Source organism: Plecotus auritus, assembly GCF_963455305.1.
Source record: "Plecotus auritus genome assembly, chromosome: 5".
Lineage (NCBI taxonomy): Eukaryota > Metazoa > Chordata > Mammalia > Chiroptera > Vespertilionidae > Plecotus > Plecotus auritus.
The window spans coordinates 136708986-136725851 of record NC_137776.1 but is presented as its reverse complement, the minus strand read 5'-3'; the positions used below and the strand labels follow the sequence as shown (position 1 = coordinate 136725851).

The following is a 16866-nucleotide window of genomic DNA, read 5'->3' as shown; positions in this document are numbered from 1 at the left end:
ATGAGGACCACGGCACTAAAACATGATAAAATTGTTTTTCTTTGCCGAGGTCAGACTGCAATTACTACTTTAAGGAAAGTAAGCTGGGAGGTAATGAATACTCCTACAATGGTTCTAGCTCAGTGGCTCTTTGGCCCCTTGAGTGTGGCTCTTTCACAAAATACCACGGCCTGGGCGAGTCTATTTTGAAGAAGTGGCGTTAGAAGAAGTTTAAGTTTAAAAAATGTGGCTCTCAAAAGAAATTTCAATCGTTGTACTGTTGATATTGGGCTCTGTTGACTAATGAGTTTGCCGACCACTGTTCTAGCTAACATTATTAAAAGGACGATGTTGAAGTCTATGTATTATTTAGATTTTTGCTTTTCTTTCCTCCTCTTACTACTCAATCCTACCCAACTTTTAGGCAATTTTCCAATTTGTTTTTAGCAACAAAATAAGAATATAAGCACAATTTTGGTGAATCTAAAATTAATCAATTTGCAACTTATTAAAAATGGTGATTTAAAAATAATGTGGTGAGGGAGAGGATGAAATTAACCACTTAAAAGAAGTTTGGGGCTACTTGTGAATTTCCAATTTTGCCTTGAAGGATTAGGTACCTTTTGCAGCTGAAACCAGATCCATTACCCATACTATAAACCTTTATAATCTTAGAATCACAAGGCCTGGTCAGAGTGATTGCTCAGTAAATGTTTGAGAGAGTGAATAACTAAAGAAAATAATCCAGACTCTAAGTACATGAATACAAATACAAAACATTCATTTTCCAAAATATTGAATTAGAATGTTTCTAAAAATCTTTACCAAGTGTAATGCCAGTTTTCATTCTTTAAACTTTCAACAGTCTAATACAGTGGTTCTCAACCTTCCTAATGCCGCGACCCTTTAACACAGTTCATGTTGTGGTGACCCCCAACATAAAATTATTTTCATTGCTACTTCATAACTGTAGTTTTGCTACTGTTAATGAATCATAATGTAAATATCTGTGTTTTCCGATGGTCTTAGGCGACCCTGCTAGCAGTTCTCTAGCAGGGAGAACTGCTGCTGTAGAGCCTAAGACCATTGGAAAACACAGAAATTTACATTATGATTCATTAACAGTAGCAAAACTATAGTTATGAAGTAGCAATGAAAACAGACTCTAATATATACTATATTCCTATATGCATTTGGCCAATTTGTGGCCTTTTAGTTTATTATTGGTCTATACTCAACTATTACTGTGCCTAGACAATTCTGTTTTAATTATTATAACCTTCCATCCATTATCTTTCTTCTTACAGAATTTTTTACACTATTCTTGTATGTTTACTTGTATCAACAGCCTTTCCTCTGAAAGAAAATAATCTATTGGTATTTTAGATTGGGATCATACTGAAATATATTAAGTTAATTTAGGGAAATTCAAGTTGTTCAATACTGAAACTTCCCTTTCAAATATAAAAGCTTCTTTTTTTGTTCCCCTGAGGATTTTTAAAGTTTTTATTTAGCACCTGAAATTTACACATATATTATTAGTTTATTGCCTGGTATATTTTGAATTTTTTTAAAATGAGATCTTTGCTTCCATTATATTTTCTAACTACTGTTGTTTATATATGGAGAAGCTATTGATTTCTTTGTATTATTATCTTAGTCACCTTATTAACTATTCTTTTTGCTATAGCTTTTCATTTGATTCTCCATGACTTTTATTAGGTGAACAATCGTATCATCTGCAAATTCTAACCTACCAACCTCCTCTCTATTTTTATATTATATTTCTTCTCTTGTTTAAATGTATCTTTCCTATAATTTTGAAAACAGTTTCTTTCTTACAAGGTAGATGCAAAAGTTACTAAAATTTATAGTAAGTGAATTTAAAATAAATGTGTAAAATTATTTCTAACAGTCTGAAGTTAGATTACAGAACTCCTAGTCCATGGAATTTATAGACAGCTAGAGCTATAATCAAGCACAATAGCTAAATTTTAAAAGAAACCAGATTAATTCTGTGACCAATAAATACAACTCCATTAATGCACACTGAGAAAGTGGTAATCATGCTTTTGGGGCATGAACTGATAAACATGGGGACATACAGATTCCTCTCATTTGAGAATTGATCATTGGACACAGGCACTGTGTTGTATTTTCACTCATTAAATTAAAAGACATGGGCCAGTGGAAGAGGCAGTATTAAAATTTTATGGGTCTAATATTGACTCATGTATTTCACAGACCACAGTGTATTTTAATTTGCCACCAATACATTTCATATTTTATCTGGATTACCTGGTTTCCATGAGTGAAACATTAGTGATTCTTTGCCTTTAAAATTTATAGTAATTTCAAACAAGTAAATTAATTTGAAATTTGATTTTTAATGTAAGGATCAAGCAAAAGTTATACCAGAGGTCATCTGGAACATAACTTACTTCCATATTTACAAGCAGAATTCATAAACAACGTTAGCCTTTCCTAATCTAGATTTCACATTAAATAGAATCTAGTCATTTCTAGCATGTGTTCTGAAATTTTTTTTCAGTGTGAAACAGCTAAAAATTAAAATTACTCATTATATTTTGCTTTAGAAATTCAGGGGAATCCAGCAGCTATGCTCAGGAGAGGCAGAGGCCCCTGTCATTCTGTTTGTCTTAACCTTCTAGTTTATCAAGATTTCCAGGAGTGGAATGTCTTACAGATTTAACCGTAAAATTACTGCCTCTAGATCTTATCAGCTTCAAGGCCAGAGCAGTGTGAACTGACTGACAGCTAAATGGAATATAGATGAAGTGATTGAGACTACAAGTCACTCAAAGTCCCATTTTATTAAGTGCTTTAAAAATGAGGTCCCAGAACCTTCAGTCAATTTAGTTTTTAGTGCAGGAAGCAGAAGAGTCGTGGTATTCTGTCTGAGGAGTTTCATTTGAGGGCTCACATTGGCTGAAGGAAAACGGGACATAGGAAAACAGAAAAATGGAACTGATTTATACATAATTTATGCACTCTTCTAAAATTAAATAAAAAATTCTTTCTAAGCATATCTTTATATATGACAATTAGACAGAAGTTTTTATCTCATGTAACTATATTGCTTTTCTATCTCTATATAGCTATAATCAATAATCCAACATTATTTTCGCGTTTTTTCCCTTTGGTAAGATACACGGGCAGCTCAGCTCTTTCTAACAATCATTTCCCATAAATATAAGGAAGCCCTTCAAGTACTGTTATGAAAAAAAAAAGGTCTGAGATATACTGCTAGGTTAAAAAAAAAAGAGAGAGAGAAAGATGCAGTATTTTTATCATCATTTAGATTTAAAAAATGGTAATGAGAGAGGGAGAGAAAGGCATTCTACTTGTATATTCATAGAATATCCCTAGAATGACACTAAAAAGAACTTGATAACAGTGGTTGCCTTTAAGGAAAAGAACTGAAGAAGAGGGCTGAGAAGGAGACTACATTATGCACTTTCTTATATTTTTTTAATTGTGCAATTTAAGAATGTATAATTCACATAAATAAATTAATTAAAATACTAAAACAAAACAAGTGGCCACAGGGACCTGCAAAGGAATAAGAAGGCAAAGTCATTTTCTGAGGCGCTATACATATTCATCTTCTTAGAAAAAACAATCCCCTACACTAAGTCCATAAACACATAAACCCAAGGATAAAGAAATAAAAGCATCTATAATTTTTAAATGAATTCTTAACTTTCTATAAATTGTAAAAGGTAGGCCAAACTTTTACTTATATAGTAACAGATGGTCATTCAAATTTTCCCCCAAGTAATTGAAAGAAATGACAATATTTTATATTAATCAAAAGAGGGAGAGATATGAACAATTTTAGTTTCAACATATTTTCCTTGTGCCCCTTGGTGGAATCTAATTTTAGCAAAAGCCACTTAACACATATAATTACTAAATGAATATACAGGAAGATGTAAAACTTAGCTTTCATATCACAGTCTCAACAGTGATTAATGTAATCTTATTTAACTAACAAGAAGAAAAAACCCTCCATAAATAAGCATCTAATTATAAGAATACAAATGTTATTTTATGGAGTAGTGAGTAAATGTAGTTCCTTAAAGCAAATTGTTAATTACTGAATAGTGTGGTGTAAGATATACTATTTTGATAAGCACAAAATACCACCTACTACAATCACAAAGTTTTGATATTCAAATGCATATTGTTTTCAGGTTTCAAAATTCTAAAATTCTGTAAGTGATATGGTTATACAGAAAAATAATGAAGAAAAATAAATTAGAATTTCAAATGAATGAAAACACACAAGAAACTCAGTGATGTAGTTAGAAGAAAGATCAAAGTATAATAAGTTCAGAATTATAACTATAGGCACACACAACTCTTTTACCTTAATGTCCATGTGTTACTAAAATATTAACAATAATTAGATCCCTAGAATTAATTTAATGAATGTAAAACATTTATTCTAGTAGTAACTCAGCAGAACTCATAACCAGAGATATTTCAACAAAAAAGTTAAATAATGTTTTTGAAAATTCTTATTTAATCCTATCAGCAGAAATGCCTTTTAAATGTGTGTATATATTTATATATGTAAAACATATACATACATACATATATGTAATTTGTACATACATGGTAATTTAAAAGTTGGTACTTTGTACCATAACATATTCATCAAATAAAATTTAATCTGTTACCATCATAATCTTTTGAAAAATTCTGACATTTCTAGGAACCTTTAACATGGACAATTTTTATAACACACAAGCAAAAATAAAATTCTAAAACATTTTTATATAAAATATATATTTTCATTTAAAGTTATAAAACTAAAGTAAATCACGTACTCAAATAAAAATTGTCCGCAAATGATTCAGAGATCCTTCTAGTATGAGAAAGATGGCTTTATATTGAATATTAGACTAGGCAAGAAAATATTCAAATGCTAATCATTTATTTTTCTTAGCAGTGGCTTCCATTTCAAATCATTATCTTTTTTCATTGCCATATCTTGAGAAACTGGTTTGTATAATGGAGTCAAGTTTTCTTTGTGGGAGGAAATTATTCCTAATAAATTTAAATCAAAGTACTTCAGTACAGACAGAGGTCAAATATAAGAGATAGTCTAAGTAATTATTCAGAGAACCAGAGAAGGAAACTGAATAAAGGTGATAGGTTTGTGTTATTTCCAAGTACCCAAATTTAACTAGTTTTACATCAACTAAGTTAATTAACTATACATTTCACTTATTAGAGGTTCTTAAAGAAACAGTCCAATTCCAGTCAGGAATTTTGTCTACAGTATAGGCTTCTCCTACACAGTCAGATGCATCAGGCATGCTGATAGGTTGACTATTAAACGTCTAGAAGAACTGAATTGATATGGCACAATCTGGCTCAACATTTGGAAAGAAATGGCTTGAGTGTTGACCAACAAATTGTTAAAGATTGTGCTCACAGACACAGACAACTGTATGGTGATTACCAGAGGGAAAGAGGGGGAGGGGGAGGCAGAAGAGGGTCAAGGGGGGATAAATGGTAACTGAAGGAGGTTTGACTGAGTGGTGAACACACAATACAATATACAGATTATATATTATAGAATTCTACACCTGAAACCTACATAATTTCACCTTAATAAATTCAATACAATTGAAGGTCAGCCCAGTAAATAAAAATTTTTTAAAGGATAAAAAAGATTGTGCTCATATAACTTCTTTGAATGGTTCTATAGTGAATGAAACAGATACATAAGTAAATTCCCTTTGATGACATGGCACTTATCAAAAAATCTCTGAGTTTTAAACAAACTAAACAACCAAAAAGCTACAAATATTCTAATATTTGGCAAAAGGAGGATGGTAGGAAATCTTAAATAGGTTTCATGGCACCCAAACTTTGTTAACTTCACTACAGTAACAGATGTGAAAATGCAAACAGAACTACTAGGTCTCTGTGAAATAAGCAGATGAAGAGAGGGGACTAAAATGGGAAATAAATTTGATAAGAAATACAAGTAACACTAGCAGATGCATATTTCGATAATATAAATCTATCACATGGCACTATCATATGTGCTTTGATGAGGGCACCTATGGTTGTTCCAGGCAAAAGTTATCTTTTTATTTAACTTTTACACTCCTCTTGCTAAATGGGAAGTTTTCTTATAAAAATGAAAAACAAAAAACCATCCTTAACAAAATGTTAAATATGAATGCATTTTAAAACATGTAAATTAATATGTACAATTGATACTATGAAGTGGTGGGGTATTTTCAGTAGTTTCCCACTATTTCCAGTTGTTATAATTCAGTTATTTTGTTTTTAATGTTAGTTTAATTTACCAACTAATATAATAGAAATCATGCATCAAATTTATGTAATGGATAACTGAAGGAGAAATGCCACTTTTTCATACTGTATATAGAAAAAATGTCAAATAATAAAATTTACCCTGTTAATGTTTACACCTGTATTCACATGACCTGGAATAGTCAATTCAGTTAACTCAGTAACAGCACTAATAAATCTAGCTTACATATTTCCAGTTGATAAGGATGTTTAACAGGGAGCCAGAAATCAGTGTGAAGGTAAACAGAAACGCCTGGAGAAAATAAAGTAGGGGAAGGATGAGGCTGGAGGCATGGTATGCTATCATGAGAGGGTGGATGAAACAAAAAAGGGAAAATACTCTTTCTCTTCATTTTTCAGTTTTCCTAAGGGCCTTGATAGTGGCAAGTACTTCCCTTCCCACTACAAATGACTTTCTGGGTGACCCTTCTCAGGAGCACTATAAAGTACTGGAATCTATTTTTATTTTATGGGAAAGATACAGTTATCTTTACATATAGAACATTTTACAATTCTTTTGTGAACATTATGATTCTAAAGCTGAGAGGAAATTAGGAAATTGTTTATTCTAACTAACCACTTATTTATCGATAGGTGAACTGAGGTGCAAAAAGGGTATCATTTAGTTTATAATCTACATAAATATATTGGGACTAAAAGGTTTAGACTTGCCATACCTATTGTTAGTACCTATTATTATGAAACCAAGAGGCAAATATGCATAAGGAATAATCCAAAAACACAAAGAAAAGGTTACAAAAAAGGAACTCTCCATTGAGAATAGTTACTGTTCTGATGTTAGTAAGAAATAGTGAGCTAGAAGTAAAGAACTTCAAAGGATGGATTAGGGAAAAGGCACTAAATGATGAATGTGTAAACACGTAATGGTTACAAACAGAAAAGTATGTATAAAGTACTTACCAAGTACATGTTACATCTTGAAAATCCATAAAATGAAAAATGTAAAGTTTCTCATATTATTATTTTCTAGCAAATTTGTTTCTACCTCTATTTCATTATAAAAACAAAGTATATGGTAAGATAAAAAGGGGTGCTTGTTCTTATTTCAAATCCCCAGGCTCCTTTTACATAGGACATCTAGAAAATCAATCTCACTGCTACTTTAGCTAGGCAGTTCTAAATAACTACAGTCTTTATAAGCTTAGTTGAGGTGAAAATAGAAAGCTCAGGTGACAGAGTTTGATGATTTCCAATTCTACAAGCTTTCCATGAGCATTTCTGTGACACCATTTCACTACATTAAAATATATTGTGTCAAAATAATTGTATTTATTAAATTCTAAAAACTTGAAAACTCAAATATGTGAGTTCCTAAGATGCTATTGGCTCATAGCAATGATCAGGGCCAACACAAATATTTTTCATTGGAATTACCTAGGTCATTGCTCCCCTAATTATCTAGATCATTGTCTCCTTGGTAGAATAAAAATGGCACATGGGTAAACATTTTTAATTTACTTTTAAAGAATGGATTTTAATATACCTTAGAAAAAATACATATCGTTTTCTCTTTTAAAACTGAATCAACTAAAAAATATATTAAGTAAACAGTATAGATGGTATAGAGAATATGGCCAGATTTAAATGTCTAAGGTGTGGGAAATGTTGACCTTCATAAAGTAACTTCTCTGGCAATGAGCTAGCATAAATATTACTGGTTAAAGATGTGAAATTTCCAAACTAAATGATATTTTACTCTGTATATTACTTCTTGGTTTTTATCTCATAAAAGAGCCAGTGTAAATCAACATAATATAAAAGTAAGCTCTTTGGGCAGAAATTTAAAGGATTTTACTGAATATCATTGAAGAAAAACCTATTAAAGTTAGTGTTAATGAGTGAGAATCCCCTCTCTTTTTTCCTACTATTAATGAAAACTTCCAAATTCATATAATTGTGGGGTGTGTATCAATAACATTCTGCATAATAGCACACATATTACATTCTGGATAATACCACAATACTAACAACCTAACACTTTCTTGTCCCAGCCCAGTCTGTGTCGTTTTTTTCCCCTATATTGGAAAATGTCAATAGTGGCTACCAAGAGGCTAAATTAAACAAATAAAAACTCAAATACTTACAGTCGCTGGGGAGGCCCGAGTGGTATGCGTCACGGAGTGACCAGAATTCTCCATTGAATTGCCAATCAGATAGGTTCCCCCGGAGCTGCTGATGAGTTGTCCTCCCGTGACGCCCATCTGAATCCCACCAGTGCCCACCATACTGTGGGATGAGACCACGGTAGTCACCTGTGCAGAACTCCCTTGAGTATCAAAGTAATTCCCTCCAGTGTTTTGGCTGTACATCTGCGTTTCTGTGTAAGGATAAGTTGTTGTTCGGCTTTAGAAGAAGAAGAAAAAAGAAATTTACTAGCTTATTAATATCATCTTATTTCACTTTTTCTAGTGTGTATATATGTTTAAAATATATCCTTTGGAACATGACAAGTTTTGTATTTTGTATGAAACTTAATTTCCAGAAGTAGTTGTGTTTACTTTCCAACTTAAAGGCACGTGCTTTTATTAAGGACCTCAACATGTTCTCTGTACTGTAGAACTCTTGCCCTCTGCTTGTGTCTACCTCCAGCATATAAATAGGATCAGGTCTCTTCTCCCCCAAAAGTCTTGCTGAGTGACTTCTTCAATTTCTTATAAAACTTCCTGCAAATCCCAGTTTTAGAAAAGCTGGGATCTGGCATGAGTTGGGGCTGGTAAGTCAACTCCCCATGCTACTTCACATTCCTGGGTGACTTGCAATAAATAACCCTCATAACTAAGGAAACTTGCATGGATATCTTTCTTGCCACCATAAGGATCTTGAGCAGTTCACTCACCTTGTACCCTAAATCCATATCTACATCTCTGTCTTCCTCTATACTCAAGATTCTCCTTTATGAATGACTATGCTGGCTCTTCGCGCTGTCACTTTTCACTTCCCAACAACTGCAGTACAGCTTCTGCTTTGGCCTTTTGTTGAAACTGCTTTTAATAAGGTCACTTGTGACCAAATCTAAATACCAAGATATAAGGGTTCTGTCAGTCCTTATCTTTGTTGACCAGTCTGCTGTATAGCATTGTTGACTACTCCATGTTGCCCTTTCCCTGCTCTTTCTGTTCTGATTAAGCTTATTTCATTAATTTATTTTTCATTTCCAATTGGTTATGACATTTTAACATGACTTTGTTTTCACTTTTTATTTTAAGATAAGTATATGCTCACAAGAAGTTGTAAAAATAGTACAGAGAAATATAAAGTACTTTTACTAAAAATTCAAATGTAAAGTTAAAATTCTGTTTGTCATTCTCTTCAACCCACATCTCAGAGCTAGCCACTACTGATGATTTAATGTGTATATTTTCAGACATTTTTTATGTATACACTGGGTTTCTCTTAATCTCTCTTGTTCCTTAGTTTCTATGACACTTATTTTCCACTATTTACTTTCTCTACCACTAACTACCTTTCAAGAACATGTCAAAGCTCCATTTTTTTATGGCACTTTAAACAACGACATCTTCTGTGGTCTCTATGTTTAGTTCTTATTCAGACCATATACCTTTACCATACACTATACGACCATGTAGATGCTCACAGTAAACAACCTTGCATAAGTTGATTTCTCCATTCTCTTTACTTTCTAGTTATACTTAAGAATTTTAAATCTGGGTTTCAAACAGCCACCTGGTTATCTTTACTAGGAAACCCTATGTTATATGGGAGGTCCCATATATAAAACTTAAAAGGAAATTCCTTTCCTCTCTCGCTCTTTCCTGTGCCACTCTCAGCTTTAGAACTATTGCTCTTTCCTCAGATGGACACCAGTCACTAAGTCCTTCCAATTTTACCTTCTCCAACTCTCCTTTCCAGTCTTGTACTTAATGCATTAACTCATAATATTTTGCATTATAATTGCCTTCTAATTGGTTTTTCTGCCTCTAATCAGGCTCTTTTCCAATCTATTTTCAACTGTGCTGCCAGGGGAGTTTTTCTAAAATGCAAAAACAAAAACAGAATGTTTCTTAACACCTTTCCAGGATTCAGAGGGAATTCAGAACCCTTGACTAACCTTACAAAACCAGCAGGGCTGGTGCCTACGTGACCTCTGTTCAGGTACTAGCCATGCTTTTTCCACTCATACCATACTGGCCTTTTTACTGGTCCCCCAAAGAGCCATTTTCTCGTGCTTCTCTGTTTGTTGCATATCGTTTCCTCTGCCTGGAAGGCCTATACATTTTTCTTCTATTCTCTTCCTGTTTCCTCATCATTCATAAACTCTCAGCTCAAACATTACTTACCTTATCCCCAAATTATTTTTCTGTACCCCTTGCCCTCTCTGGTCACTTTTCATAGGACTGTTATGTGTTCTCTGTATTTTCCTAATGCATACTCTGTGCATACCTGAATCATAACTCTCAACATAGTTATTGTTGAATTCCTCAGGTCTTAATGCTCCCATGAAATTATGTTTTATTCCCATCTGTACCCTCAATACTTAACAAGTTTCTGGTATACTGTGGGCACACTAATCAACGGATAAAAATATAAACTGTCAAAATAACCAGTTTCATAAATTTATAAAACATAAAACCTTTTTTTGGTTAAAACATGAGAAATTTTGCTAAACTATTCAAACATTTGTCTATAGCATTTAAAACAGGTCATTTGAACTCATTACAAATTACACTTGTAATATAAATTATAAGCCTCAGTAAAATAATAATAGTGTTCTGAAAGTACTGCACACTGAGTAAGTTAATACATTCCAGTAAGAGCCAGAGTAGCAGAAACAGGTAAGATTTTTGTTTTGTTTTTTTTCTTTATTAAGGTTATTACATATGTGTCCTTGCCCCCTCCCCTCCACCCCCGCACTTATGCCCTCACCTCCCTGGTGTCTGTGTCCATTGGTTATGCTTATATGCATGCATATAAGTCCCAACAACCCCATAGAAAACATTTTTTTTAAATAGAGAAAAAAGCCATTTAAAACACATGTACAGTTCTTCTCTCATCATGGCTCTAGCTCCTATTGGGAGTCTCATCTATATCATTACATACTGATAAAATAAAACAGTCATGCTGATTTCAAACTTACGTAAAAAGGCAAATGAGGCCACTTTAATTTATGTCCACTGGATACGACAGTGACCCTATCTGACTCTGCTTAAAACAACACAATCTAGTATAGCCAAGTAAGGTATACAAATAGATAAAAGACAATAAATACTTTGACAGATGGAAGATGTGGTGCTGACTTTCATTTTCAGAGCCTTAGCAAAATGCCCAAGCATGCTCCCTAGTAATAAGTTGATTTCTTATATAAAACCTAGTAATCACAAATGATAGCTAAAACACTGACCATTTAATATGCAATGGGCACTATTCTATGTGCTTCAGGTACTTACTCATTTAATCTTCATTTCAACTCTATGAGATAGGTGCTATAACAATTCCTTTTACACAGACAAGGTGAATAGGTTGAGTAGCTTTATCCAAAGCTAAGAATTGGTAAAAAATTATTTGGAATATGCACTGAGCCCATACTCTCAAACATTTTGTCACATAAAAAGAACTTAACTTGTTATGTGTGTAAATTATATTTGTGAATGACTATTGGGGAATAGCCTTAACAGGTGGTACAGGGGCCCTATGAATTTTCTAATGCTATTTTGGATTTCCTTACATCTTAGTTCACTGTTTACTGGCCCCACACTACTCTCTTCTCTCACCAAGAAAAGGACCTGCAGATGTACCTGCCATGATAACGAGATAGAAAAGGTGGAACTATTTCAGAGGATACACCATCACACGCTTGGAATTGATAAATCTGTGATCACAGAAGTTACTACTCTATCACAAGAGAAACATTTCAAGGAATTTATAACACTCCATCTTTGGGGCATGGCACCTTTTATAATTAGTTCTCAGTGAAGTAATATTAGTAATGCAAACAAATGAATCACAGGTATAAAAAACTAGGTCTGTAGTCCTCAAGTCAGTATAAAAATATGGCAGCAAAATGAAATGCAACCTGCTTTTATTTTCATACTTCTCTCTAGTTGGAGATGATTCAAAAGATAGAAAATGAGCAAAGAACAAGACAAGGGTAAAAGTCACTAAAAAGTATGTGTAATTCATAAACTGTCCTCATTACTGAGTCATGACCAATGTGATTGGGAAGGTTTGGCTATTGCACAAACATACCCTGGGATAAAGACTGGCAATTTCTATGGGAGGGGGAAAAAGGACAATTTTATTAGAGAATGAATTTGTCTCTGACAAACAATGTATACTTGCAATGAGAATAGAGGAATTTTAAATATTGGATTGGGTAATAGAGGCAGACCATTATATCCTTAGCCATTGTTCTTTAAAGGTAAGAAGATAAGCATGAATGTATTTGTTGGAGTACTGTCTGGAGTCAGAGTGAGTACAAATAACTCCTTGAGGTCTTTCCATGGTCTAAATGCTCTAAGCTCCTGAATAAATACTGAAGAACTTATGTAAAAAAAGAAGCACTAACAGCAAAAATAGCAGTTCTTTCATAGGTACTAGAAATAATGACTCTTTAATTCTGATTCCTCAGATTAGTTTATCTTTCATATTGTATAATGAATACATGTGAGTTATTGCTTGCACATTATTTTCCCCAGATATTTTCAAAGTACAAGGTGGGGCAAAAGTAGGTTTACAGTTGTTCATCTGGAAAATAATAATACAAGAATAAGCACTGTGTTTCACGTATTCACAACTGTAAACCTACCTTGCCCACCCTATATATATTTGAGAAAATAACTCAATATTTGGCATATCTGACTGAAAGCAGCTATTTCTGGACTGTACATTTCTGCAACAACTAAATTCCCAAGCAATTCTGTTCACATTTGAAAGATGTGCCTCTCTTCCTTTTGTTTGTTATTTATTGATTGCCACAGGCTGTTATGAAAATAATGTCATATTATTTCTGTGGCAGGAAAGAAATCTTTTCACTGTTCTGCACATGTATGCAGTAATGACTGTACACACATAGATATGTGCACACTTGCTGAGAGAAGCTTCTTCACAGCTGACTGTATTGTAAGGTCCAATGTAAATGTCAGGACTCTGATCCATTGAGTTCAGTAAATTACTACTGTCCCATCATGCCTTAGCATACATCCTGAGTAAGCATGATTCTGAATATTCCATGCTTGTTTATTCACTGGGATTAGTATGCCTATTTACCTCAGCTATAACCAATTTTTCTGTTTTCTTTAACTTTATGTATCTTATCCACAATTTCAGATATGTAAAATATCTCTAAATTATGTTTTGTATATTATAGTTCTTGAATATCCTCTCCTACCAATAAGCTAGTCAATGATAAAATCAAACAATAGAATGAAAATGTCAAGTTAAGGAAATAAAATCTCTTGTAAATTTTATACTATAAAATGTATTATGAAGACAGAATGTAGTAATGTTGGTCATTATAATATCTTATATTGGTACAATGTTTTATGATTCCAGAATACTTAGTACTCATTCTTTTTACAAATATTTACTGAGCATTTATTCTGGCACCTAGATTAAAAGGAACAAAAAAGACATAACCTCTTCTATCATAAGGGCTACATAACATAAGAAGAAAGTGGTGAATAGAAAGGAACAAAAATAAGATAATTAGAATTTTCCTCAAGTCTATGAAAGAGAAAAATAGAACATTAAAATATAATAAGTAGGAGGAGCATATTAGATATGTCAGTCAATGTTACCACTAAAGAAGAGATATTAAGTTGAAATTAAATGACGAAAAACAGTCAGCCCTATGGAAAATAGAAGAAAAAAAATATCAGGAAGAGAGTACTGCATGTACAAAAGCCACAACACAGGCAAGACCTGGTATGTAGGAAAAAATTAGAAGTCTATTATGGCTGGCTATGACAAGCGAGAAGGATATTAGAAAGCAATGAGGTTTTAAAAGTAAAATAATTATAAAGCAATGAGGTTTTAAATATTCAAGTATCATAAACAAAATTTTTTAAACTGTGAGTCATGATCTACAATTTAAATTTGTCATAACAGCATTAAAAAAAGGAAGATATTAGATAGGTTCAGAGTATATTATACCTAGTAAGGATATGAATTATTTTGAGAAACTTTGTTTCTATCATTTACATATATGGTTTGTGTGTATGCATACTTGTATGTGCATGTGTGTATTTACCTGAGTAGAACATGAACATCTAACTTTCTCAATGTGGATGGTAGTTTAAAAAGCTTGAAGCACATTGTATAGACTATGGCAAGAGGTTTGGATTTTGTTTTAAGCTGGTATAGGAGTAAGGAGGATGGGTAAGGGAGATAAGGTAAGGTTTGAGTCAGAGAAACAACCCTAACAAAAGCCTTAGGCCAGAGAGATCATGGGAAATCAGGGGAAAGGAAGCGGCAAACAGGTTACAATCCTGCAGATGGGTCATGTGAGATGGCTCTGGACCATGTTCATTAGATGAAATGATAGGAGGTAATCTTATTGGCAAGTGTTTCCATGTAAGAATAGCATGTAGACTAGACTAAGGAAATAAGTAAGTGAAGGCAGACAGAATAATTTTTAAAATATATTTGAGAGGACATGAGGGAACTAGGAGAACTGAGGAACTAGGGAGAATTGTTTCTAGAGATGGGGGATATATTTTTCACTTAATTTCCACTAAGTGAATCACACAGGTTAGGAATTGCTAGCCCTCTTTTAGAGCTATAAAGAGAAGCTAGTGGTAGCAATGGTGGACAGTGTTTGGGATGGGTGCAGTGGTTTGGAGTACTTACTGGGCTATTGTGGTGTGGCTTTGTCTATGGTCTGGCTGCTAATGTTGCCTGTACCTATCTTTTTTCAGCCTAATTCCTCAGATTTACTGGAAATTCCCTGAATCACAAATATCTTTCAATAATATTTTTGTTTTTCTTATAAACCCAGAGTTGGTTTCTGCTGCTTGAAACCAAGAATCCTGCCTTAAACAGTTTCCCATTGTGAAGTTTTTATGTGAGTCACCAAAGCCCTACATAGCAGTAGCGACATTATTCAACACACTGCATTCATGTGATACAGAAGCTCTGGCTGGTCAGCATGAACTACTTATTTGAGTTTCTAAACAGACCTTCTCTTGAGTGCTCTAAGTCAGACTAAAGGCAGAAGATACACCAAAGAGGGACGTGCCATTTTGTGAAAACAATAATTCAGAAAGGCGTTCAAGTAATCTGACAAACTTTTATTATTACCTCCGAATAAAAAATAATCGTTTAAATATAAAGTAATAAATACTACTCAACAAGACTAAAAATACTTGCCTTGGTTTAAATTCAGGAGACATACTTATTTCTGCTAATTTCTATGGCTATTAACAATAAATATATATAGTGAAATATTATTCAGCCATTCACACCAACATGGATGCAACTTGAGGGCATTGTGCTAAGTGAAATAAGTCAGACAGAGAAAAACAAGTACTGTAGAATTTCATATGTTGCATACGAAAAAAATCAAACTTATAGAAACAGAGAGTAGAATGGTAGTTTCCAGGGGCTGAGGGTATAGGACTCATGGGGGGATGATGACAAAGGGTACAGACTTTCAATTATAAGATGAATACTTCTAGGGATCTAATGTACAGCATAGTAACTATAGTTAATACTACTGTGTACTTGGGGGTGGGGGGGAGAAAAAGACAACTGATCAACCCTATATATGTGCACAAGCCCAAAAGAGTTTTGTACTGAAAAGATAAAAACAAAATAAATTTAAAAAGAAAAGCGATGTTAATACTGTGGTTAGCAGCATCTCAATTTGGTTCCATTCATTTTCCCCTATGTATTTTAAACTACCGAGTAGCCTGTTCCTGTCTCACCTGCCACTAAATGCTCTTCTTCATTTAACTCATTCAACAAATGTAAATTGAGGACTTATGTACAACTGTTCCTGGTATTAGAGAGAGAATGGAGAGCAAATAAACAAGGTACCTGCCTACCTGAATCTTACATTCTAGTGGGGAAAGACAAGTATTAGCTAAGTTAAAAATAGATAGCCATAAGAATAACAGACAGTCCTGTTGTGGAAGAAATGTGGTTTCTGTTAGAGAATGGTAGGGAAACATACACAAAGTCTAAACCACAGAAAAATTATTTGGTCAATAATATGACTAAGGAGGATCCACACAGGTAGAAAATGGAAGAATATAGCCAGAAAAAAACAACAACAACACAAAAAGAGACAGTGATTCAAGTATAGAGTAGCTGGGTAGTTGACTGTTAGAGATTTAAAACATTTAATCTATAAGAATGTCTATTATATTTAACAACTGAGGTCACCAATGACCCTTATAAGAGCAATTTCACTGTAATGTGAAGAAAGCCAGCTTAGAAGAGGCTGAAGAATAGGCGGTAAACCCTGAGAGGTTTTACTATTAAGAGGGATACAGAAACCAGGCCTTCATTAACAAGATGGATATATTCTCCAGTGTGACTTAAAAAAAT

At 33.4% G+C, this 16866-nt stretch overlaps 1 protein-coding gene across 2 annotated transcripts in view; it reads right to left on the bottom strand.

The window, feature by feature from the left end:
• Positions 1–16866, bottom strand: part of RFX3 (regulatory factor X3) — a gene marked incomplete at its 3' end in the record, with an annotated part of 289919 nt that overhangs the window by 85373 nt on the left and 187680 nt on the right. For both annotated transcript variants that reach the window (XM_080671371.1, XM_080671370.1), the window contains exon 4: positions 8445–8703. In XM_080671371.1, the coding sequence (XP_080527497.1) occupies positions 8445–8703 (259 nt within the window). The remainder of the gene's footprint in view (positions 1–8444; positions 8704–16866) is intronic.